This window comes from Xenopus laevis, chromosome 4S, assembly GCF_017654675.1.
Source record: "Xenopus laevis strain J_2021 chromosome 4S, Xenopus_laevis_v10.1, whole genome shotgun sequence".
Classification (NCBI taxonomy): Eukaryota; Metazoa; Chordata; class Amphibia; order Anura; family Pipidae; genus Xenopus; species Xenopus laevis.
Window position 1 is genome coordinate 2,372,685 of NC_054378.1, and position 23,116 is coordinate 2,395,800.

A 23,116-nucleotide genomic window follows, 5' to 3' on the forward strand; every position below is an offset into this window, starting at 1 on the left:
CTGCCCGACTTTCAGCCAGATATCAATCGGGGAAGCCCATTGGAGGGCACCATACATGGGCCAATAAGCTGCCGACTTGGTTTGTCGGCAGCTTTTATCGGCCACCTTTAGGCTAGTGCCACACGGGGGCTGAAAATCAGCCTGCAAAATCCGCAGGGCATTAGCCTTCTCTCCCGCTTGCACCCAGAACCATTGTTTTGGCTTAGATGCAGGCGCACACAACTAATTTTGGGAAAGAAACGTGAGCGTTTGCGTTCTCCCACTGAAATCAGCCATGAGGTCCTGTGTCCAAGCCGACTCAACGGAGAGGAGGTTAGTCCACTCCAGAGACACACCTTTGACTATGTGCCGGAGGGTACGAAACGCGTAAGGTGGGCCATGTGGGGTCAGTATGTACCGAAAACTTTTTAAATGTGATTATCAATAAATGACTAGTTTTTACCTTAAGAAGCCTTGGGACATAAATCTTTTTGATATGAATTTTTGTATTTTGATTGCCTTTGGAACTGGGACGGGTCCCTCTGGCTTAGTTGGAGATTTACGGAAACTCCCGACCTACAAATGCTAGTCCTGTGTAGGGCCTGATTTCAGCTCCCATATGACATTAGCCTAAGGCTCACTGAACATTTTGACCACGGTCCTCCCCTTCAGCAGGGTGGCACACAAAACACCCTCATGGGCCATAGTCTTAATCATTAACATGATTTTATTTTTTAATTTCCTATTTCGGTCATGATTTAGCAAAATTGATATTTCACTGGCACACCCGGGGCCCACTGCAAGTTCCAAGTGGAGAGCTCACCACCATCCTGGCTAATTGTCAATAGAGGTAATTAGCCCCCGGCCAGTGGAGCCCAACAGGACCAAGGCTACCAAGTTTTCTCCTGGTGTCCCAGTGGCTATTCTGATTATTGTCAGGACACTAGAGGGACTCCCTAAACTTCCCCACACCGTTACCTACTTATATATCTTTTGGCTTATCCCCCCCCTCTCCTTAGATTGTAAGCTCTTGTAGCCTGCGCCCTCTTTACACATTGTATCAGTGTGTCTGTAAGTCACTTGCTATATACAGTGTATATACAGCACAGTAATATAATGCTGGTGCTTTATAAATGGATGTATTAATAATAACATAATAATAATAATAATAATAATAATAACATTAATATGCTCAGTCTGCTTAGGGTCAAATTTGGATGTTATTTAGGGTTGAAGATGATACTGATAGGAAATGAATTATTATTATTATATGAATTGTGTGTATAATAAAGAAGCTTAATTGCAGCAGAGCCAACACTGAGCGCCTCTCATCACTAAATATACCCTCTTTATTTTCTATATATATAAAGGCAGAAAGAAGCTTTGGATTGTGTATATACATTTAGGATATGAATTAAGCCTTATGTATAAATTGTTATTAATCATCATAATGAAATACATAAGGACAGTCCCTCCCGACATCTCTCCTCCTTTTGTTTCTCCTTTCCGACCCCTCCCTTACTCCCCTCTAACCCTCAGCATTTCATTTCAGATGGTTTAGTCCTCTGTCACCCTCCCTTTCCTTTCAGTTGGTTTTTCCTCCCCCTCTGCTTTGTTGTAGTGAGTGAGTGAGTGAGTGTGAGCGTGAGTGTGAGTATATGGTACAGCTGCAGTAAAGCGACTGATCAGGATCCTGTATCCCTCGACTACAGACAGACAGGTCAGTACCATAAATGAAGCTTTCCAGCTGAGAGGAGAAGAGGTGCAGGGAATATTTTGTAATGGAACCTCTAGTGATCACCATTTATTTATTGTAATATTTCTATTCTGATGCCCATTGGGAATAACGTGCCCTTCCCTGTAGCTCCCATCCTTGCACACGGCCTGGAATTGTGTATGTGGATAAATCCGTAGGAAGAGGAATCTGAGAGACAGTAAATGTGACACACAGAGATAGGGAAATACTTGGGATAAATGTGATGAATGAAGAGTATAAAGTAATTGAGGTCAGAGGAGCTGACAAGCCGGGGCTGAACACAGAGCTGGAGAAAATGAATTCTTTTCCTATTAGCCAAGGATGGAGATGAGAGAACGAATGGCTGAAGAGCAGAGATATAATAAATCAGGTTATCCCATCTCACAAGCCACAATCAGCATTTGTCTGTATCCGCTTTGTTTACTACTGGGAAATATGTCAGCGATCTGATAATATTGAGACATGATGGAGGGAAGGGCATCTTTTCAGTCACATCTGCTACAAATATTGGATAGCAAAGCTAACAAGCCTATTTATTTCTTATTTATTTCTTATTTATTGCTTATTTCTTATTTATTTCTTATTTATTTCTTATTTATTTCTTATTTATTGCTTATTTCTTATTTATTTCTTATTTATTACTTATTTATTTCTTATTTATTAGTCCAACGATGTTCTCAGCAAGGACATTGCACATTGTGTAGGGCCTGTCTCACCAGAGAAGGAATTATCCACAGAATAGTTAATGTCACCATGTATCAAAGAATATGTGCACAGCTAATACTCTCTCTATTCTACACACTTAGAATTATACAGGTATAGGATCCCTTATCCGGAAACCCGAGATCCAGAAAGCTCCGAATTACGGAATGTCTGTCGCCCATAGACTCCATTTTATCCAAATAATCCAAATTTTTAAAAATGATATTGATCACTGCCTTGTTTGGCTTCCCATTTACATTAGTACAGGTATGGGATCCGTTATCCGGAAACCCGTTATTCCGAATTACGGAATGGATGACCCCCATAGACTCCATTATAAGCAAATAATCCACATTTTTAAAAACGATTTCCTTTTTCTGTGTAATAATAAAACAGTCGCTTGTACTTGATCCCAACTAAGATATAATTAATCCTTATTGGAGGCAAAACCAGCCTATTGGCTTTATTTCATGTTTATATGATTTTCTAGTAGATTTAATTGCAGAAAAATCCGTTATCCGGAAAATCCCAGGTCCTGAGCATTCTGGATAACAGGTTCCATACCTGTATTTATATATATATATATATATATATATATATATATATATAGACTCTTATCAACAGAAATAGACCGCATGATTTAAATTATATCCAAAGGTAAAAAATGACTGATTGCATAAGTAAATAGCATTTAATAGATGCACCTTTGGCAGTAATTTCAGCCCTTGGTCTGTGCGGATTGGTGTCCGACTCATTGGGTAGAAGAAGTACAAATGGTCAGAAATGAAGTTTAGCAGATAAAGAGCAAACCGATTTTTTTATATTCCATTTTGAAATCTGACATTTTGACAGTTTCCCAGCTGCCCCCAGTCATGTGACTTTTGTCTGCACTTTAGGATGGAACTGCTTTCTGGCAGGCTGTTATTTCTCCTACTCAATGTAACTGAATGTGTCTCAGTGGGACCTGGATTATACTATTGAGTGCTGTTCTTAGATCTACCAGGCAGCTGTTATCTTGTGTTAGGGAGCTGCTATCTGGTTACCTTCCCATTGTTCTGTTGTTAGGCTGCTGGGGGGAAAGGGAGGGGGTGATATCAGTCCGACTTGCAGTACAGCAGTAAAGAGTGACTGAAGTTTATCAGAGCACAAGTCACATGACTGGGGGCAGCTGGGAAACTGCCAATATGTCTGGCCCCATGTCAGATTTCAAAATGAAATATAAAAAAATCTGTGTGCTCTTTTGAGAAATGGATTTCAGCAGCACTATTAACTGATGTGTTTTGGAAAAAACATGTTTTCCCATTTTTTACAAATGAATAGCGACTGAATTTCTCCACTATAGGGAAGTTCTCTTTCAGCTATTGATAAATATGTATCAATGTATCTCTTTTAACTAGAAATGTTTTCCTTTGTGAAATGTAAAATTGTGACCAATTTAAATATACATTAAGTTAAGTACAGTAGCCCATTCTGCAGCCTCCTCATACACAGCTAGAGAGGGCCCTAATGTAAATATTACCCCAGGACCCACCAAGGTGGGAGTCAATATGGCTGTCTATCTATTTCTGGCTTTAAAGGACAAGGAAAGGCAAAAAAAATAAAATCCCATTTTTACTTTAATGAAAAAGAAACCTATCTCCAATATACTTTAATTAAAAAATATGTACAATTTTTATAAAAAACCTGAGTGTATGCAGTGAAATTCTCCCTTCATTTACTGCTGTGGATAGGAATTGTCAGACGGTCCCTAACTGCTCTGCAGGGAAACAATCATACTTATGAACAGCAGGGGGAGCCCCCGCCTTACTTCCCAGCCATGCAGAACTCAAGCAGCTTTGTTTATGACGATCCCTAAGCAGCCCAGACCACACTGAGCATGTGCACAGTCTTGGTCTTGCAAAGATGTATAACAAAGTTACAAGATGGTGACCCCCTGTGGCCAACTTTGAAAGCATAAATCATTTGTTTGATTAGACTTGTGGTGCAGTAAGTTCATGTTTATGTTTAGTATACAAAATACAGCATTTCTAGCCTTATTCTATTTTACACTTTCCTTGTCCTTAAATTGCTCCAAAAAATTAAATTATCGGTCTATAGTTACCAAGTTGCATAGTGAATAACGTTGAAACGTGAAAGCAGCCGGCTTGTAGTCACCCAAAGCTTTCTTGAAACTCTCTAATTCTAATAGATCTACAGAGCAACCACTTCTGAGAATTCTATTACTGTGACCACCCTCGTAACCCCTTTATGATGCAACATCTTCTAATCCCAAAGATTTCCCTTGTATCAACTCGTAAATATGAGAATAGCAAATATACTGCGTTAGTGTATAAATTAGGGATGCAACAAATCCAGGATTCGGTCCGGGATTCAACCTTTTTCAGGAAGATTTGGATTTAGCCGAATCCTTCTGCCCGGCCGAACCGAATCCGAATTTACATATGCAAATTAGGGGCGGGGAGGGAAATCACATGACTTTTTGTCACAAACAAGGAAGTAAAAAAATGTTTTCCCCTTCTCACCCCTAATTTGCATATGCACATTTGGATTCATTTCGATATTCGCCCAAATCTTTTGCGAAGGATTCAGCCGATGTATTTCTTTCCCAGGCAGCACAATGAAAGGAGAGACACCAGTGAACAGCACCCTGAGTGTTGGACAGGCAAGAAAAATGGTGGAGCAGCTGAAGATTGAAGCCTCCATGTGTCGCATTAAGGTGAGTACAAGAATGGAAATGCTCTAGTCTGATACCGATCATGTAACTTACACTTACATAGAAAATAGTTCATTTTTAAAATTCACTAACTAAAACACGTTTATACCACATACTGGGCATTAGTGATGTGCGGGCCAATCCGATACCCGCGGGTCGACCTTGCAGGGCTCCTCGTAGGTGGCAAAATCAAGTGCTGGCATCCGACTTCTGGGTTCCGGTTTTATAGTCTCGCGTCTGCTCGCCCTGCCCCTTTTGTGACATCATCGGCGGGGTGGGTCTATAAAAGGACCCCGGAAGTGCGGGTGCGGGCGGGTGCTGGTTGTAGCAGAGCGGGTTAGGGAAACCCTGACTCGCACATCACTACTGGGCATTATAATGTGACATGTGAATACACTCAACATGTTATATACAGTATAGCGCCCAGGACATGTATGTTGCATGTTACAGGCAGCTAATGGCTCTGATTCCAGAAAGGAAAAAACGCCAGCAAAATGCATCTGGATAGACACTAAGGGGGTCATTTACTAAACTCCAAGTGCAAAAATGACGAAAAATTCGTGATTTTTTAAAATAAAGTCACACATTTTTCTGAATTTATTAAACCGAGGATGGAAAAGTCTGAATCTGAAAATCCGGCATCTCAGACTTGTTGCGGTTGCATATAAGTCAATGGGAGAAGCCCCAACGATTTTTTGATGTGCGCTGGGATCTTTTTCCCGCAAAGCAAATTTTCGGGAAAATGTAATAATAAATAAGCGTAAAAAAACCCAGCGGAGCTAGTAGCAGAAAATATTGAGATAAATTCTGACTTTGATAAATAACCCCCTTAGTGGTTTATTTACTAAACTCGGACTTAAAAAAATCATGAATTTTTCTGAAATTATTAAACCCCGAGGATGGAAAAGTCCGAATAAGAAAATCGGCATCTCAGACCTGTCGAGGTTACATATAAGTCAATGGGAGAAGTCCCAATGATTTTTTGATGTGCGCTGGGTTTCGCGGAATACCCTGGAGTTTTCAAAAACGTGAAAATCAGATGAACAATCCTGGAACTCTGATCTTTTCCCCTGCAAAGCATAAAAAAAAAACAGCGGATTTGATCGGAGCTAGTAGCAGAAAATATTGAGATAAATTCTGACTTTGATAAAGGGGTTTATTTACTAAACTCGGAATGCTAAAATTGCAAAAAATTTGAATTTTCGGAATTTATTAGAAAATCCAGCATTTCAGACCTGTCGAGGTTGCATATAAGTCAATGGGAGAAGTCTCAATGATTTCTTGATGTGCGCTGGGTTTTGTGCAATACCCCAAACTGTTCAGTTAAAAAAGTGTGAAAATCGGATGAAAAGTCAGAAAAAAATCGTGAAACTCTGATCTTTTTCCCGCATAGCAAATTTTCGGGAAAATGTAATAATAAATAAGCGTAAAAACCCCCAGCGGTTTTGATTGAAGCTAGTACCAGAAAATATTGAGCTAAATTACTAAATTTACTAAACTCGGAATGCAAAAAATTTGTGATTTTTTTTTTATATAAAATCGGACTTAAGAAAATCACAAATTTTTTGGATTTTATTAAACCCCAAGGATGTTAAAGTCCGAATCAGAAAATCCGGCATATCAGACCTGTCGAGGTTGCATATATGTCAATGGGAGTAGTTCCAATGATTTTTTGATGTGCGCTGGGTTTCGTGCAATACCCTGAATTTTTCGGATCAGAAATCCAAAAATAGTGAAAATCGGAGGAAAAATCCGAAAAAGAACGGATTTTTTCCAGCATAGCTAATTTTCTGGAAAATGTAATAATAAATAAGCGTAAAAAACCTGAGTGGATTTGATTGGAGTTTGTAGCAGAAAATATTGAGATAAATTCGGACTTTGATAAATAACCCCCTTAGGGTAGAACTCCACGGGCGGTTTTACCTGTGCAGAAGCGGATTGTATCTGACAAGACACGACTGTCGGATGGAGACGCAACATGCAGCGTTGCATCAGATACTTGTGTCGGACGCAATCAGCTTGTACGTGCGACATTTATATTACTTACATTAGAGTCCGACTAGACTCCTGTGATTGGTCCGACCGGAAAATCTGTTTCGCATTCGAATGGAATATGAACGAAACTCAATTCGAATTTTCCTCCGAAAAGGTTTTAGGTGGCAAATATTCGAATCATAACCAGGGTCGATGTGCGATCAATCTCACATTCTAATTCAAATTCGAGTTGGTGATTTAAAATTCGAATTTGTGAGTTTTGACCAAAAAATTATTAGAAAATTCGAATTTACCATTCAAACCTTAGTAAATCTGTCCCTTAATAGCAGATTGATATGAGCTCCTGGGTCAAATAGGGCAGATGTGGAAATGCAAATAACTGATTTCATCCCCATTATTTGATTGGAAGTGTATTATTAACTAAACGAGGCTTGACATTTTGTTCTACCTTTCACTTCTTTAATTACATCTGATCAAGTTTTATTAGTATTTGATCTTTTATATCTGGATTTATTGCACTTCACTTACACCATGTGACTATTTATAAAGTGATATTAGGACTACACGGGGGTCCTTCTGATCACTGCCTTGTATTGAGCTTTTATTAGAAAAATAATTAATTTTAATATTATTAATTAATAATTTAGATTTATTGCACTTCAGTAACATGTGCCTATTTGTAAAGTAAAATTGGGTGTCCCTTTGATCACTGCCTTGTTTGGCTTCCCATTGACGTTAGTACAGGTATGGGATCCGTTATCCGGAAACCCGTTATCCAGAAAGCTCCGAATTACGGAATGGATGTCTCCCGTAGACTCCATTATAAGCAAATAATCCACATTTTAAAAAAGGATTTCCTTTTTCTGTGTAATAATAAAACAGTAGTTTGTACTTGATCCCAACTAAGATATAATTAATCCTTATTGGAGGCAAAACCAGCCTATTGGCTTTATTTCATGTTTATATGATTTTCTAGTAGACTTAATGTATCAAGATCCACATTACAGAAAGATCCATTATCTGGAAAACGCCAGGTCCTGAGCATTCTGGGTAACAGGTCCCATACCTGTAATAATAAAATAGTAACTTGTACTTGATCCCAACTAAGATATAATTAATCCTTATTGGAGGCAAAACCAGCCTATTGGCTTTATTTCATGTTTATATGATTTTCTAGTAGACTTAGGGGCAGATTTATCAAGGGTCGAAGTGAATTTGAGGGAATTTTCGAAGTAAAAAAATTTGAAATTCAAAGTAATTTTTTGGATACTTCGACCATCGAATAGGATACTACGACTCAAAGTAAAATCGTTCAAATATTCGGCCATTCGATAATCGAAGTACTGTCAAAAAAAATCGCCAAATTAAACCTGCCGACGTGCTATGTTAGCCTCTGGGGACCTTCTGGAGCAGTTTTCTAAGATTTTGGAAGTCAATTTAAAATCGTTCGATCGCTGAAATCCTTCAAATTATTTGATAAGAAGGATTTAATCGTTCGATCCAACGATTTTGATGCCCAAATTCCCAGAAAAAAAACTTTGAATTCCATATTCGAAGTATTTACATTCGATGGTCGAATTTCAAAGTATTTTTGACTTCGAAATTCGACCCTTGATAAATCGGCCCCATAGGGTAATTACAGAAAGATCCATTATCCGGAAAACCCCAGGTCCTGAGCATTCTGGATAACAGGTCCCATACCTGTATAACATTTTTAGAATCTAATGACCGCAGAAATTAGTGTTAAAAAAAATAAATAGTTAGTGCATTTTATATTGCAAAGGAAATGCGTCTCATTCCGAGAAGAAAGAGGGAGCGGCACTGAGCCATTGAGCTTACAGTCTCCATTTGTTGGAGAGTATTAGAACATAACCCCTTTTTAAAATGCACTTCATATACTTCCATTGTATAACATAAGAAACATATCAAGTATAAATGTATCACCTAAAGGCAACATTTTTCACGTTTTGTCTCTTGTATTGGCGTCCAGGTCTCTAAAGCAGCTTCAGATCTGATGACCTTCTGCGATGCTCACGCTTGTGAAGATCCTCTTATATCTCCAGGGCCCACGTCCGAAAACCCTTTCAGAGAGAAAAAGTTCTTCTGTGCCCTCCTCTGACCGGACACCATTCCCCAAATCCTTCTACTGAAACCCCCGTGTCCTACTCTTCACCGTTTGTCGTTTTACTGCCGTTTCCTAATTAAGGACAGAAAAGTTGGTAAAAACATTCATCAAAAACAAGGGGACCGCTGGAAACTTTCACCCGTTCCTTTCCCTGCCCCGGGTTGTGGGAATGTTCAACATCAGTTTTTATTTGTAAATTAAAACCGTGATTAATAAATATTGCCAAAAATAAATAAATAAATAGCCTGAATCAAACCGAGCAATTTGTAAGACTATAATAACAACAACTATAATAAAACTTCTGGGGAATAAACTGAAACCAACTGAACTGAAAAAAAGGTGAAACAAACCCTTAAAAGGGATACTGTCATGGGAAAAAATGTTTTTTTCAAAATGAATCAGTTAATAGTGCTGCTCCAGCAGAATTCTGCACTGAAATCCATTTCTCAAAAGAGCAAACAGATTTTTTTATATTCAATTTTGAAATCTGACATGGGGCTAGACATTTTGTCAGTTTCCCAGCTGCCCCCAGTCATGTGACTTGTGCTCTGATAAACTTCAGTCACTCTTTACTGCAAATTGGAGTGATATCACCCCCCCAGCAGCCTAACAACAGAACAATGGGAAGGTAACCAGATAGCAGCTCCCTAACACAAGATAACAGCTGCCTGGTAGATCTAAGAACAACACTCAATAGTAAAATCCAGGTCCCACTGAGACACATTCAGTTACATTGAGAAGGAAAAACAGCAGCCTGCCAGAAAGCATTTCTCTCCTAAAGTGCAGGCACAAGTCACATGACCAGGGGCAGCTGGGAAATTGACAATATGTCTAGCCCCATGTCAGATTTCAAAATTAAAAATAAAAAAAATCAGTTTGCTCTTTTGAGAAATGGATTTCAGTGCAGAATTCTGCTGGAGTAGCTCTATTAACTGATGTGTTTTGGAAAAAAAACATGTTTTCCCATGACAGGATCCCTTTAATAACACAGTCAAGTTTGTGGTTGTGCGAAAGCTTCCATCAAATACAACTGAGAATTATACAATTGAGAATTGTGTGATTTATCTCAATAAATAGGGGTTGTTCACCTTCAATCAACTAGTTGGTTTCAGACACATCACCAGATACAATGACTAGAAGTAGTGTTCTGGCTATTATGTTACACATCCACTCACTCCAGCCTTTATACATTACATTTTTGTCTAACTAACTATATTAGATACATTTTTTATTTTACACAGTCTATTTATCCAGTTTTTAATTTTTATACTGAACTATTCCTTTAAGGTTTTTGGATTAATTTGTGGAGAAAACGGTCAATTCATATACTAAGTATGTCCTAATCCCGTACCAAATACTAACTGAACACATTTCCCTTTATTGAATGGTTTCTTTACCACATAAAATAAAAACAAAACGAGAGTTGATTTTTTTGTTACTTTTTTATTTTTCAGTAAAAATTAAAAAAGATTTGATCAGATGAGAGACAGAAGCTAAAATGGCTGCATACGGCTCCAAAAGGAAAGATATAGCAAGCGGGGAGGGAACGCACTACTGTGTATAAAAACAATAAAATCATAGCGGATTCTGAACCCTTAATGCTCTGCAGGGCATGACAGTGCTGCAAGATGGACGCTGAAGATACAGCAGAACTGTAACCCACAGGCAATACATAAGGGCAGAACATACGTTTAAAATGCTGAGGCCCCAAACTGTACATGCTCGGCAGTTTGTTCCCCACAGAGAAGGCGACTTCCATGTTTGTTTTATACGTTAAAAAAAATTATACAATCCACCCCAACGCCCACTAAAACCAGAACACAACCCATATCACCCCCATCCTGCAAAACGAAACTTTCACCGACGTCCACGGTAACCTTGATAATTCCACTGCTGTGTCCTGTCCTCGTAATTCTGCCAGTGCTAAATAAAAATTAGAAAAGAAATAAAAAAAACTTAGCAGAACTAATAATATAAAAATTGACACTTTATCACCATAGTAGCTGCAAAAAAACATATATTAGGGACTAGTGATGTGCGGGGTGGGCCGATATCTGCGGGTTGGGTCGGTTTGGGCGGACCTCGCAACCCCCTTTCCGGGTCGCAGACAATGCTGGCTTTCGACTTCAACTTTTAGAGACGGTGCCTGCTCGCAACGCCAATTTTGTGATGTCATTGGTGGGGTGGGTCTATAAAAGGAACCTATAAGTTGGGCGCTGGTGGAGGGAGGGCGGATATCAGGCTGGTGTGGTTCGGGTAAACCCTGATCCACACATAACTTTTATGGACAACCAAATCCAGGATTTGGTTTTGAGTCCTATAACTTTTTGCAGGATTCAAATTCAACCAAAGAGCTAAGCTACACAGGAGATTTTTTTTAGGCTGGTGTAGGCATTGAAGTCAGATGTAGTTACGCGAGTAAAAATATAATAGGACTTATTGAAAAGTATTACGTGTAAACTACATGGAAGATTTGCCATCCGACACAACACACCTGTTGGAAGGGAATGCTGCATTTGCATCCAACAAGATAAAACCGATAGAACCTTAAAGGGGTTGTTCACCTTAAAATTATCTTTTCCTTATGATGTAGAGAGTGCCATTCTGAGAGCATTTCCAATTGGTTATCATTTTTTTATTATTTGTGGTTTTTGAATTATTTAGCAGCTCTCCAGTTTCAGCAATCTGGTTGCTAGGGTCTAAATTTCCATAGCAACCATGCATTATTAGAATAAGAGACTGGAATATGAATAGGAGAGGCCTGGATAGAAAGTTGAGTAATAAAAAGTAGCAATAGCATTACATTTGTAGCCTAATAGAGCATTCGTTTTTCGATGGGGTCAGTGATGCCCATTTGAAAGCTGGAAAGAGTTGGAAGAAGAAGGCAAATCATTCGAAAACGATAAAAATTAAATAATGAAGACCAATTGAAAAGCTGCTTAGAACGGGCCATTCTATAACATACTAAAAGGATACAGAAGGAAAGTAGATAACAGATAAGTACTACTATAGTTTATATAAACAAGCTGCTGTGTAGTCATGGGGGCAGCCATTCAAGCACAGGATACACAGTAGATAACAGATAAGTACTACTATAGTTTATATAAACAAGCTGCTGTGTAGCCATGGGGGCAGCCATTCAAACACAGGATACACAGTAGATAACAGATAAGTACTACTATAGTTTATATAAACAAGCTGCTGTGTAGCCATGGGGGCAGATTCTGTAATAAATGTTCCTACCGCACACTTGCCTTCCTCTCACTGCGTTGGTGGTGCTGGTTTCTCCGTTGACCCCGGCCAGGTCCCTTAGCAACAGCAAACAAGAAACGGATCCGCACACACACTATTATCAGCAGTTGGGGGGACACCCCTCTTTATTATATCACCTCGTGATCACGAGGTGATCCCCCCAACTGCTGATAATAGTGTGTGTGCGGATCCGTTTCTTGTTTGCTGTAGCCATGGGGGCAGCCATTCAAGCACAGGATACACAGTAGATAACAGATAAGTACTACTATAGTTTATATAAACAAGCTGCTGTGTAGCCATGGGGGCAGCCATTCAAGCACAGGATACACAGTAGATAACAGATAAGTACTACTATAGTTTATATAAACAAGCTGCTGTGTAGCCATGGGGGCAGCCATTCAAGCACAGGATACACAGTAGATAACAGATAAGTACTACTATAGTTTACATAAACAAGCTGCTGTGTAGCCATGGGGGCAGCCATTCAAGCACAGGATACACAGTAGATAACAGATAAGTACTACTATAGTTTATATAAACTAGCTGCTGTGTAGCCGTGGGGGCAGCCATTCAAGCACAGGATACACAGTAGATAACAGATAAGTACTACTATAGTTTATATAAACAAGCTGCTGTGTAGCCATGGGGCAGCCATTCAAGCACAGGATACACAGTAGATAACAGATAAGTACTACTATAGTTTATATAAACAAGCTGCTGTGTAGCCATGGGGGCAGCCATTCAAGCACAGGATACACAGTAGATAACAGATAAGTACTACTATAGTTTATATAAACAAGCTGCTGTGTAGCCACGGGGGCAGCCATTCAAGCACAGGATACACAGTAGATAACAGATAAGTACTACTATAGTTTATATAAACAAGCTGCTGTGTAGCCATGGGGGCAGCCATTCAAGCACAGGATACACAGTAGATAACAGATAAGTACTACTATAGTTTATATAAACAAGCTGCTGTGTAGCCATGGGGGCAGCCATTCAAGCACAGGATACACAGTAGATAACAGAGAGAGTAAAATAAAGTCAAACATGTAAATAAAACACAGAAGAAAATGGACTCACCCCTCTATTCTGGGGTCTGTAGTTCTGGTACTGGCCATAGTATCTGTTCTGCTGGGATGGGTACTGGTCATAATAATTCTGGTAGCCCTTGGTAAACAAGAAGGATGAAATATAATTAGCAGTGGATTATATATATATCTATATATCTATAGATATCTATATCTTGTTTATTGGTAACTTATTTAAAACAATGCTATTTGACAGAACCCTAGCAAATTCTGAAAAAAAAAAAAAATAAATATATATATATATATAGATATAGATATAGATATATATATATATATATATATATATATATATATAACCTTACTATGAAAGAAATTAATTTCTAGGGTATAACTTGTAAATCAATATTTGGTGAATCGCTCTCTCTTCCCCGAAAGATCACATGATGTGCATATACACAGTAAAATGGTTTTCTCCATAAACAATACATTCCAAACACATACCCCTCTCTGTGGTGCCCAATAGGATCGCTGCTGCTGCTGATGGTACATCTGTTGTCTTGGTTGATTCATAAACATGCGGTTACCGTAGTTTCCCTGTTGATAATTCCCTGGAGACACAAAAAGCCAAATACATACAATCAGACTAGGCTAGAATAGTTATAGACAATATTCAAAATGGGGCTCTTGCTGAACTGCAACTTTTAGGGGATGATGGTTGTTGCAGCATTTTTAGATCTGTGTGTATAGGGTTATTGAAAAATAAAATGCATTTATTTTTTGTTTATCTGCTCACTCCGGCCTGCAGCAGCACAATAACCTCTTTAGCAACATATTCTAACTCACCTGTGCTATGGTATCCTCCCCGACCCCACTCTGGGCGATTGCGCTTGTGCATGCGATTTCCTCTCTTGTCAGGCGCGGGCAGCAGCTGACGGGCTTCTTTTTTGGCTGCAATTATAAGAGCCTCTGCCTCATCACAATCCAGCTCTGGATAGAAGATTTCATTCAGGTACTCGGTCTTCTTAGGGATATTGAAGTTGGCTGTTGGAAAGAACAAAAAGAATATAAATTCAGATAAAATATATTTCAAGAAGAGAAAGAACCTATATTTCTCCCGGATCGTTGGAAGAGAGATGTAATACCTTTCATCTCAAGGAGAACTGACTCAGGAATGATTTCCCCTTCCTTCTCTTTCCGCTGTTCTACCCTTTTCTTCCATTCTTCCTCATTAGGCACCACCATGACTGCCTTCCGCTGAAAGTCTTTAAAGCAATTCATCTTCCTGCGTTGAGCAGAGTTATATACTGTACACTATAGGAGAGAAGCAAGGGAAAGCATGAATACAAAAAACGTGATTCTAAGTGCTTCGCCTGTGTCCCGCCATACACGTTCTCTACCTGATCTATTATGTAGTTCCTCTTTCGGCGGGCAGCGAGTGGAATCAGTCTGATTAGACACTGTGTGGCTAGCTTGGTTAAACGATCTCTAGCTTTAGGATCTTCCGGATTTGGGTCAGGTCCTGCCGTCTACAGAGGAAAAAAAAAAAAAAGTATGTGAGCACAAACTGATTAAAGGACAACTATACCCCCCAAACAATGTAGGTCTCTAATAAAAGATACTGAGTAAAACAGCTCATGTGTAAAGCCCTGCTTCATGTAAATGAACCATTATCATAATAATATACTTTTCTAGTAGTATGTGCCATTGGGTAATCATAAATAGAAAATTGCCATTTTAAAAAATAAGGGCCGCCCCCTGAGATCGTACGATTCACTGTGCACACATACAAACCACATGTAAGGTCACATGAGCCAATTAACAGACAGAGTTCTGCCTTTTGCTTCCTCACTTCTTCCTGTTACAGTTAGAGCTGTAGTATTTCTGGTCAGGTGATCTCTGAGGCAGCACAGATAGAGTCACGAAATGGGGGTTCAAGGCAAGAGATGTAAAAGGGCAATATTTATGTAAATATATATTCCAGTTTGGTAAGATTCTTTAATATGTCATTCAATTTGATATAAACTATCTGTTGCTTAAGTATTTATTTTGGGGGTATAGTTTTCCTTTAAACCCATGCACTCCTACTCTTGTGACACACCTTTAGCTGTGGAATTAGTATGTCAGTGCTCATGAGCAGATATTGCTTTTCCGAGTTCTCCTGGATGTGTTTCAAAGCCCACGTAGTCTTTCCGGATCCAGGGAGACCGATCATTAGAAACACCTGGAAAAATAAAAAAAGTAATTTATGGCCATCATTTTAAACAATAAACAGCCTATAAATCATATGCACAATGGAAACGATGTGAAGTGTATCCATTATTCTTGCACCGTACCTCACAGTCTTCTGTGGACTCTAGAGACTTTACCAGGTCTTCAGCCTTTACATCCTTCAGGAAAATCGATTCATCGGGTGGCGGGTGCCAGGCTTCCTCTTTTTGCCCAAAATTTACCTGAAACCCACAACCTTTGCACAGTACATGCGGAAACAATGGCTGGTCACCCAAGACTTCCTTTTCTACATGGAATGCTTCACCTAAACTATCCCCGTTTTTGGAGAAAAAAAGATCCACAGAATCTCCTTCCAAGTCCTGCCAAAAGGAGGGAAAAGTCATAAATTGTAGAATCTGAATGCTGATTTAATCAAAAGCCAAAGAAAATACACGCAGAAGTGCCAGTTTCTTGTCACTAGGGATGAACTAAATTCAGAGTATGGTTCAGTCAAAACAAAAACTTAAAGCTGAATGACTAAAATCTTAGAATGACTAAAGAAACATTTAGCAGTAAAGATCTGTGTCTCCAAAGATGCCCCAGTAGCTCCCCATCTTCTTTTCTGCTGATTCACTGATTCACATGCTCTGTGCTGCTGTCACTTACTGAGCTTAGGGAGCCACTCACAATATACAGTACACATAGAATAGAAATGTCACAATATAAGGCTGATTAGTAATTAATACACATAATTACTACATGGCAGCACAGAAACCAGTGCAATTAGCATCAGAATTGAATAATCAGCAAACCTGTAGCATCAGCTTATATTACAGCCAGGGAAGGTCATTTTCTGCTGGATAATTAGTGACGAGCCCTAAGCTTAGCTTCTCAACAGCCAATCAGAGCCCACTGAGCATGTGAGTGTCACAGACACTTTCCAAGATGGTGACCCCCTGTGACAAGTTTGAAGTCCTGGATCATTGCTGCTATTGACAAGCTCAAACTTTAGCCTCGTGTGATAAGTTCACTATATAATTTTTAGCCACATTCTTTTTTAGGGTTTAGTTCTCCTTCAAAGGCAGGTGCCAGATAATCAATACTTACCTGGACAAGGCTAAAAATGATATACAGGTATAGGATCCCTTATCCGGAAACCCGATATCCAGAAAGCTCCGAATTACGGAATGGCTGTCTCCCATAGACTCCATTTTATCCAAATAATCCAAATTTTTAAAAATGTTTTTCTTTTTCTCAGTAATAATAAAACAGTCGCTTGTATTTGATCCCAACTAAGATATAATTAATCCTTATTGGAAGCAAAACCAGCCTATTGGGTTAATTTAATGTTTAAATGAATTTCTAGTAGACTTAAGGCATGAAGATCCAAATTACGGAAAGATACATTATCCGGAAACCCCCAGGTCCCGAGCATTCTGGATAAAAGGTCCCATACCTGTATATATATTTTGTAGGACTGCAGGTACATAAAACATACACAACACATAGAGCTCCAATAAGTGGCAAAATAAACTTACAGCAAAGCAGCCAATCACATCATTTTCACCAAATGTTTCCCCATATGGATCAAATTGGGAGCTGGTGACTTTCAGGCCTCTACTGTCGTATGCAAAGGACAAGTCATCTTCACCTATTGGCAACAGTTAATTGGGAAAGAGGAACGAGAGAAGAAAGTTAAGAGTTATTTCCTAAAAGGTCTCTGTATTCACTAAATCAGACATAACAGAAATATAAGAAGTAGGAAGAACTAAAATGTTATATTTTACAATCAAACACTTAAATCACTGAAGCAAAGATGTGTCATTACCAAGCTGAGGAGATGACTGGCCAACAGACCAACCAACACGTAACAATGGAGTTTCTGCGCAGCCTTCCTTTTGTGGTAAATTGTCCGTTAACTATAAAAATATGAAAACAGAATTATTACAAGAGAGAGAAACACTCATTTTCAAAAATGGTTGAGATCTAGGTTTTCTTAAAAAAATAGCACACTTCAAAAGAAACTACTACGTAAAAGCAAGACAATGTTCATACAAGTATTATACGGAGATGTTCTTTATTGCGTCAAACTGTTTTCAATATAGTTCATAGTCCCATCATTTTTTTGCATGTACTAAAAGGTTCTCCTTTTAAAGGGATCGTCCACGCTCCATGGTTTTTTTATTTGCAAATATACCGTATATACTCGAGTATAAGCCGAGGTACCTAATTTTACCTCCAAAAACTGGGAAAGCTTATTGACTCGAGTATAAGCCTAGGGTGAGAAATGCAGCAGCTGCTGGTAAGTTTCAATCAAAAAATTGAGGGTTTCTGCTCCCATTGGAGGTGCCGGCGTCTCGTTTTTGGATGCCGGCGAATATTCTTTGGGACTATTCTTGGACGCCGGGGACCGTTTTTGCGCTTGACCCGAGTATAAGCCTCGGTAGAGTTTTTCAGCATACTTTGGGGGCTGAAAAACTTGGCTTATACTCGAGTATATACGGTATTCAATTTTTTTTTTTATTAAATAACCCCCCTTATCGAATTTCAAGTAAATTCAAGTTTATGAAGAGTTAAAAACAAATCACACGAACATTCATAACTGTGCCCTTTAATAGTAACACTAATATTGTAGATTCACAGAGCAATTGTTATTTGGCTGCCAGAGTCAGTGACCGGCACTTGATAGCTGGGAAGATGCAGAAAACTATAAAAATATGAAGACCAAAAAGTTGCTAAGAAAAGGGAATTCTATATCAAACTTAAAATTCTTAGAGGGTTAACTACCCCTTATGGTTAACAATGAAAATGGAAGCGGCAATAGATTATTCACCTTGACTTCAAAGTACACTTTTCCATTAGTCACTCCATGAGTGGCTCGTGAACCCGACCACAGTGAAGGGAATTTTTCAAAGAAAAGTGGTCTCCCTCCGAAACGGTCTTTATCCATTTTCAACTGCAAGTCACATGTCACTGTAATAATAAAGGAGTATAGCTTTAAATATTCAAGTTTAATGTTAAAGTTAGAAAGAATGATTAGAAATCCATAAAGCCTGCTTCATAGAGTGCAAGGTAAGGGGAAAAAACCCAGAAAAAAACTACAAAGCCAACACTGATCACAAAATGTCTTATGCCCTACATTTCTTATTACATAGCAAAACTATCATGGGGTGCTATGTGCATTACTGGGGAGTATAAGGTTTAAAGATCTGAGGACAACATCACAAACACAATTCAATTTTTGATGGCATGGAATGAGACAGAAATATGGTAGTATATTTACTCATATTAATTTGGGGTTTAACTCTCATGATTCGGGCGTGATTTTTATGATGTCGTTTTTATCTCTAAATGACACTGTTTACACTGCAAATAATTCACTGTACAATATAAAATGTCATTCCTGAAGCAGCAAGTGTATTTAGTTGTAATATTGGTGTGTAGGTGCATCTCAGCTCATTTTGCCTGGTCATGTGATTTCAGAAAGAGCCAGCACTTTAGGATGGAACTGCTTTCTGGCAGCCTGTTGTTTCTCCTACTCAATGTAACTGAATGTGTCTCAGTGGGACCTGGATTTTACTATTGAGTGCTGTTCTTAGATCTACCAGGCAGCTGTTATCTTGTGTTAGGGAGCTGCTATCTGGTTACCTTCCCATTGTTCTGTTGTTAGGCTGCTGGGGAGGAAAAGGGAGGTTGTGATTTCACTCCAACTTGCAGTACAGCAGTAAAGAGTGACTGAAGTTTATCAGAGCACAAGTCACATGACTGGGGGCAGCTGGGAAATTGACAATATGTCTAGCCCCATGTCAGATTTCAAAATTGAATATAAAATCTGTTTGCTCTTTTGAGAAATGGATTTCAGCTCGAAATTCTGCTGGAGCAGCACTATTAACGGATTCATTTTGAAAAAAATATTTTTTCCCATGACAGGATCCCTTTAAAGAAGAAAGCAAAAACTGCAAAAGAATAAATAACGAAGACCAATTAAAAAGCTGCTTAGAGTTGGCCATTCTATAACATGTTAAAATGTAATGTAAAGGTGAACTACCCCTTTAACTATGGGAAATTACCAAAGAAAACAGGAAATGCTTTTTGCTCAGCGTGATCTAAAGGTTACAGAAAGGGAAGGCATTTTTGGGTGTTTTGATGCGGTTTGCTGTAACATAAAACAATTATTAGCAAGTACCTACATTTATCCAAACACAGAACACTGTCCTCTATGTCACTGTCTTCCTCTTCAGGAGGAACGGGAGACTTGGATCTAATACGGGAAAGAAGAAATGAATAAAGGATTGCTGTATCAAAGCTAACATTTGTACAAAACTCTTTCTACATTTAGTTATAAAGCTCAATACACGAGATGTAAAGTCTGATTTAAATGTAACAGAGTGATTAATAGAAATGATATGTGCCTCTTACTCATACTGCATCAGTCTGAATATTTTGAACTAACGAGTAGCAATATTTCTCACCTGCTATAATACGCTTCCTCTTTGAATTCATGATACGTCCGACCATTCTGTTCATCCTCCCTTATTCTCTTAATTCCGTGACGTTTTGGCTCGGCGCTCTTTGAATCAGGCTCCTCCTCCTTGATCTGGATACTCTCAGCTGCTGCAAAAGAACAGAGATGGATTGTCTTCGCTGAACAGTTTCTGCTCTTAAAAGGACATGTTTTGTCTTCATTCCACCATGGTAGAGCTGCATGATCATTTGCCATCCAATAGGATTGTAGAATGGGTGGCCCAAGTAGCCACTTCACCGGTCATACACATCCAGCCAAATCTGGGCACATAGGAGAGCTTAAACCATTGCATCTCATCTTATGGGAGAAAATCCTTCAGCTCTTTACTTGTTTACACCACATTTATACTCCTGAGTGTGATCATATCAATTAGATTGCAAAGCAGACACAGTATAGTTGAGATGGGTATTTATTTAAAAATGAGGCAAATAAAAACAAAAGTCCCAGCTATATGCCACCAGGAAGATTATGGAACATTCCCAGCCAACGACGCATATTCAAGGCTAGAAAAGTATACTCTAGGTCCTTAGACAGAATAAAAGAAAGCTGTTAAAATTCAAGATGAAGCAAATGTAGAAAAAAGGATGCACATTTACTAAGCACGAGTAAAGGATTCGAATGAAAAAACCTTCAAAGTATTTTTTTTTGGGTACTTCGACCATCGACTCGAACGATTCGAAGTAAAAATCGTTTGACTATGCGACCATTCGATAGTTGAAGTACTGTCTCTTTAAAAAACAACACTTTGACTACATACTTCGGTAGTTTAAACCTACCGAGGAACAATGTTAGCCTATTGGGACCTTCCCCATCATTTTTCAAAAAAAATTCTTTGATCGGAGAAAAATCCTTCGATCGATTGCTTAAAATCGTTTGATTCGAAGGATTTTATTGTTCGATTGAACGATTTTTACTTTGATCGATCATAGGCTTTGCGCTAAATCGAAGGATTTAAATTCGAGGGTTTATTAACCCTCGATATTCGACCCTTAGTAAATGTGCCCCTTAGACTTAATTCGCTGTACACAGAGGTACCTCCAAATATTTATTGATGTAGAGTACAAAATCAAACGTTTCAGGGGCTGCCTGCCCCCTTTGTCAGTGATGTAGAACATTAATGATGATTTCCCCTGAAACGTTTGAATTTGTACTCTGCATCAATAAATATTTGGAGGTACCTCTGTGTACAGCGAATTAAAGGGGCTGTTCAGCTTCAAACAACAAGTTGTTTTCATAGAGATCACCAGAAATAACCACTTTTTCCAATGACTTTCTATTTTTTATGTGTCATCTTTTTTTGTAATAATGTAAAGTGTAATGTTTCACCTTCTAAAGCAGCTCTGGGAGTGAGGGGTCGCCGACCCTGTAAACTGTTCTAAATTGATACATTTAGTTGATACATTTCTTATCTCTGTCCCTGCTGAGCAGAATCTCTGGGTTTCATTACAGGCAGCTGTTAGACTTGATACAATAGTTACTAATACTCCAGAGATGCTGCTGAGAAATGGATCAACTAAATGTTGTAAAATTGTGACAGTTTAGAGTCTGAATCACCTGAATTACTGAGCTGTCAGACTCAAACACCAGAGACACAAACATTCAACTTTACACTTAGATTTTGGAAAAACAGTAAAAAATAGAAAATGTAGAGAAAAAAAAGTCTTTATTTCTGGGCGACAATCTGAAAACAAGTGTTTGGAAGGTGACCGAGCCCTGTAAGTGGTAAGAGAGCATCTTTTTTCTACATTTGCTTCGTATTACGTTCAAGAGGAGTCACGTAACTTAAAAGGAAGTTTTGCAGCGAGCGGAAAGGTTTCATGTGTGAGTGTATTGAAAGCTCTATACTTTGGTTGAATTTAGTTAGTGTGAGTGAGGTTGTTACTTGGAGTCATCTCTGGACCTACCTGTACTAGACTGTTCTTCCTCTGCACATTCCTCTGCAGCCAAGTCTCCTGCATGAGGTTTGGAAGTTGCTCCATTGAGGGATTCCAGGCCCAGATCAGATTCGTGTGGTTCTGCAGCAGCAGCAGCAGGAGGAGGAGGACTTTCTTTGTTCTCATTCTCAGCCGGTGATCCAGTCTCCTCTCCCTCGTGTGTCGCTGCAGGTCCAGTATCATTGCTCTGGGCCGCTTCCATCTCATTAGGATTGGAATCTTCCTCCTCCTCCTCCTGAGCTTCATGTAACATCTCCTCTTCATCCTCCTCCTCCCCTAGATCCAGAGCCAACTCCTCATCGCCCCCAGCCATGTCCTGTATAATCCCCCCTTTCTCTTCATCGCCCCCCAAGAGTTCCGAGTCCAAAGCCTCCTGTAACCGCTCGCACAGCTCAGCCTTAAGCCCGCGGCTCTCCAGGCCCCTCCGCTGCAGCTCAGCCCGCAGCTCGGTCACTTTCATCCTCCGTGGGTCCAGGCCGCTCATCCTTACCTCTGATTATGGAAACAGAAACACAAAGCGGAAATTGAATACCGGAAGCGGAAATTCGCTACCGGAAGCGGAGAAGTGAGCTACAACCGGAAGTAGACCCGCAATAGCGGAAGCTAGGAAACTGGACAGGACGATAGAAGAAAAGAGGCAACAGTCACTGTAATAGTCCAAATGGGAGTCCAATCAGGGACTTTCTTTGTGCGCGCGCGCTTACAATAAGATCCAATCGTCACGCGGATTCCCTTCCGGTAAAGATGACGTTCCTAAGTGGGCTGCGGCCACAAATAAATACACGGAATGTACAAGTTGTTGCAGGACTTTCTGTATAGCGCTCTTTTTCTTCCCTATCACAAGCTGTCCGCCACTGCAAAAAGAGACAACCTACACCTGTGAACCACGCCTGTGT

The 23,116-nt window shown here is 39.3% G+C and overlaps 2 protein-coding genes across 6 annotated transcripts; one reads left to right on the top strand and one right to left on the bottom strand.

The window, feature by feature from the left end:
• The first annotated feature begins 92 nt into the window (after positions 1 to 92).
• On the top strand, positions 93 to 9,503 carry gng3.S (guanine nucleotide binding protein (G protein), gamma 3 S homeolog). 4 transcript variants are annotated; one of them, XM_041560775.1, is made up of 3 exons: positions 93 to 312; positions 5,047 to 5,153; positions 9,136 to 9,503. In XM_041560775.1, the coding sequence occupies exons 2-3, from the start codon at positions 5,055 to 5,057 to the stop codon at positions 9,262 to 9,264; spliced, it is 228 nt and encodes a 75-aa protein (XP_041416709.1). In that variant the 5' UTR covers positions 93 to 312; positions 5,047 to 5,054; the 3' UTR covers positions 9,265 to 9,503. The 4 variants fall into 4 exon arrangements, with proteins under 4 accessions (XP_041416709.1, XP_041416707.1, XP_041416708.1 ...); XM_041560773.1 differs by lacking the exon at positions 93 to 312 and adding an exon at positions 366 to 385; XM_041560774.1 differs by lacking the exon at positions 93 to 312 and adding an exon at positions 1,481 to 1,699 and having other exon boundaries at positions 5,020 to 5,153.
• A 1,265-nt stretch (positions 9,504 to 10,768) lies between these two features.
• On the bottom strand, positions 10,769 to 23,110 carry hnrnpul2.S (heterogeneous nuclear ribonucleoprotein U-like 2 S homeolog). Of its 2 annotated transcripts, none has more exons than XM_041560778.1 (14): positions 22,191 to 23,110; positions 20,234 to 20,372; positions 19,952 to 20,022; positions 18,595 to 18,734; positions 17,590 to 17,680; positions 17,300 to 17,412; positions 15,887 to 16,141; positions 15,652 to 15,774; positions 14,951 to 15,079; positions 14,696 to 14,864; positions 14,397 to 14,594; positions 14,055 to 14,161; positions 13,606 to 13,692; positions 10,769 to 11,193 (listed from the first exon to the last, which is right to left on the bottom strand). In XM_041560778.1, the coding sequence occupies exons 1-14, from the start codon at positions 22,702 to 22,704 to the stop codon at positions 11,128 to 11,130; spliced, it is 2,202 nt and encodes a 733-aa protein (XP_041416712.1). In that variant the 5' UTR covers positions 22,705 to 23,110; the 3' UTR covers positions 10,769 to 11,127. The 2 variants fall into 2 exon arrangements, with proteins under 2 accessions (XP_041416712.1, XP_041416710.1); XM_041560776.1 differs by having other exon boundaries at positions 20,234 to 20,375.
• Between the last annotated feature and the right edge of the window lie 6 nt (positions 23,111 to 23,116).

Excerpts from the sequence above, each read along its gene's own strand:
- hnrnpul2.S (XM_041560776.1), bottom strand. The coding sequence starts at position 22,704 with ATGAGCGGCCTGGACCCACGGAGGATGAAAGTGACCGAGCTGCGGGCT. Across the intron at positions 18,735-19,951 it reads TGTTCTGTGTTTGGATAAAT|TGACATGTGACTTGCAGTTG; the intron begins GTAGGTACTTGC and ends TTATTATTACAG. Across the intron at positions 14,595-14,695 it reads AGTTCTCCTTGAGATGAAAG|CCAACTTCAATATCCCTAAG; the intron begins GTATTACATCTC and ends TCTTTCCAACAG.
- gng3.S (XM_041560773.1), top strand. Across the intron at positions 5,154-9,135 it reads CCTCCATGTGTCGCATTAAG|GTCTCTAAAGCAGCTTCAGA; the intron begins GTGAGTACAAGA and ends ATTGGCGTCCAG.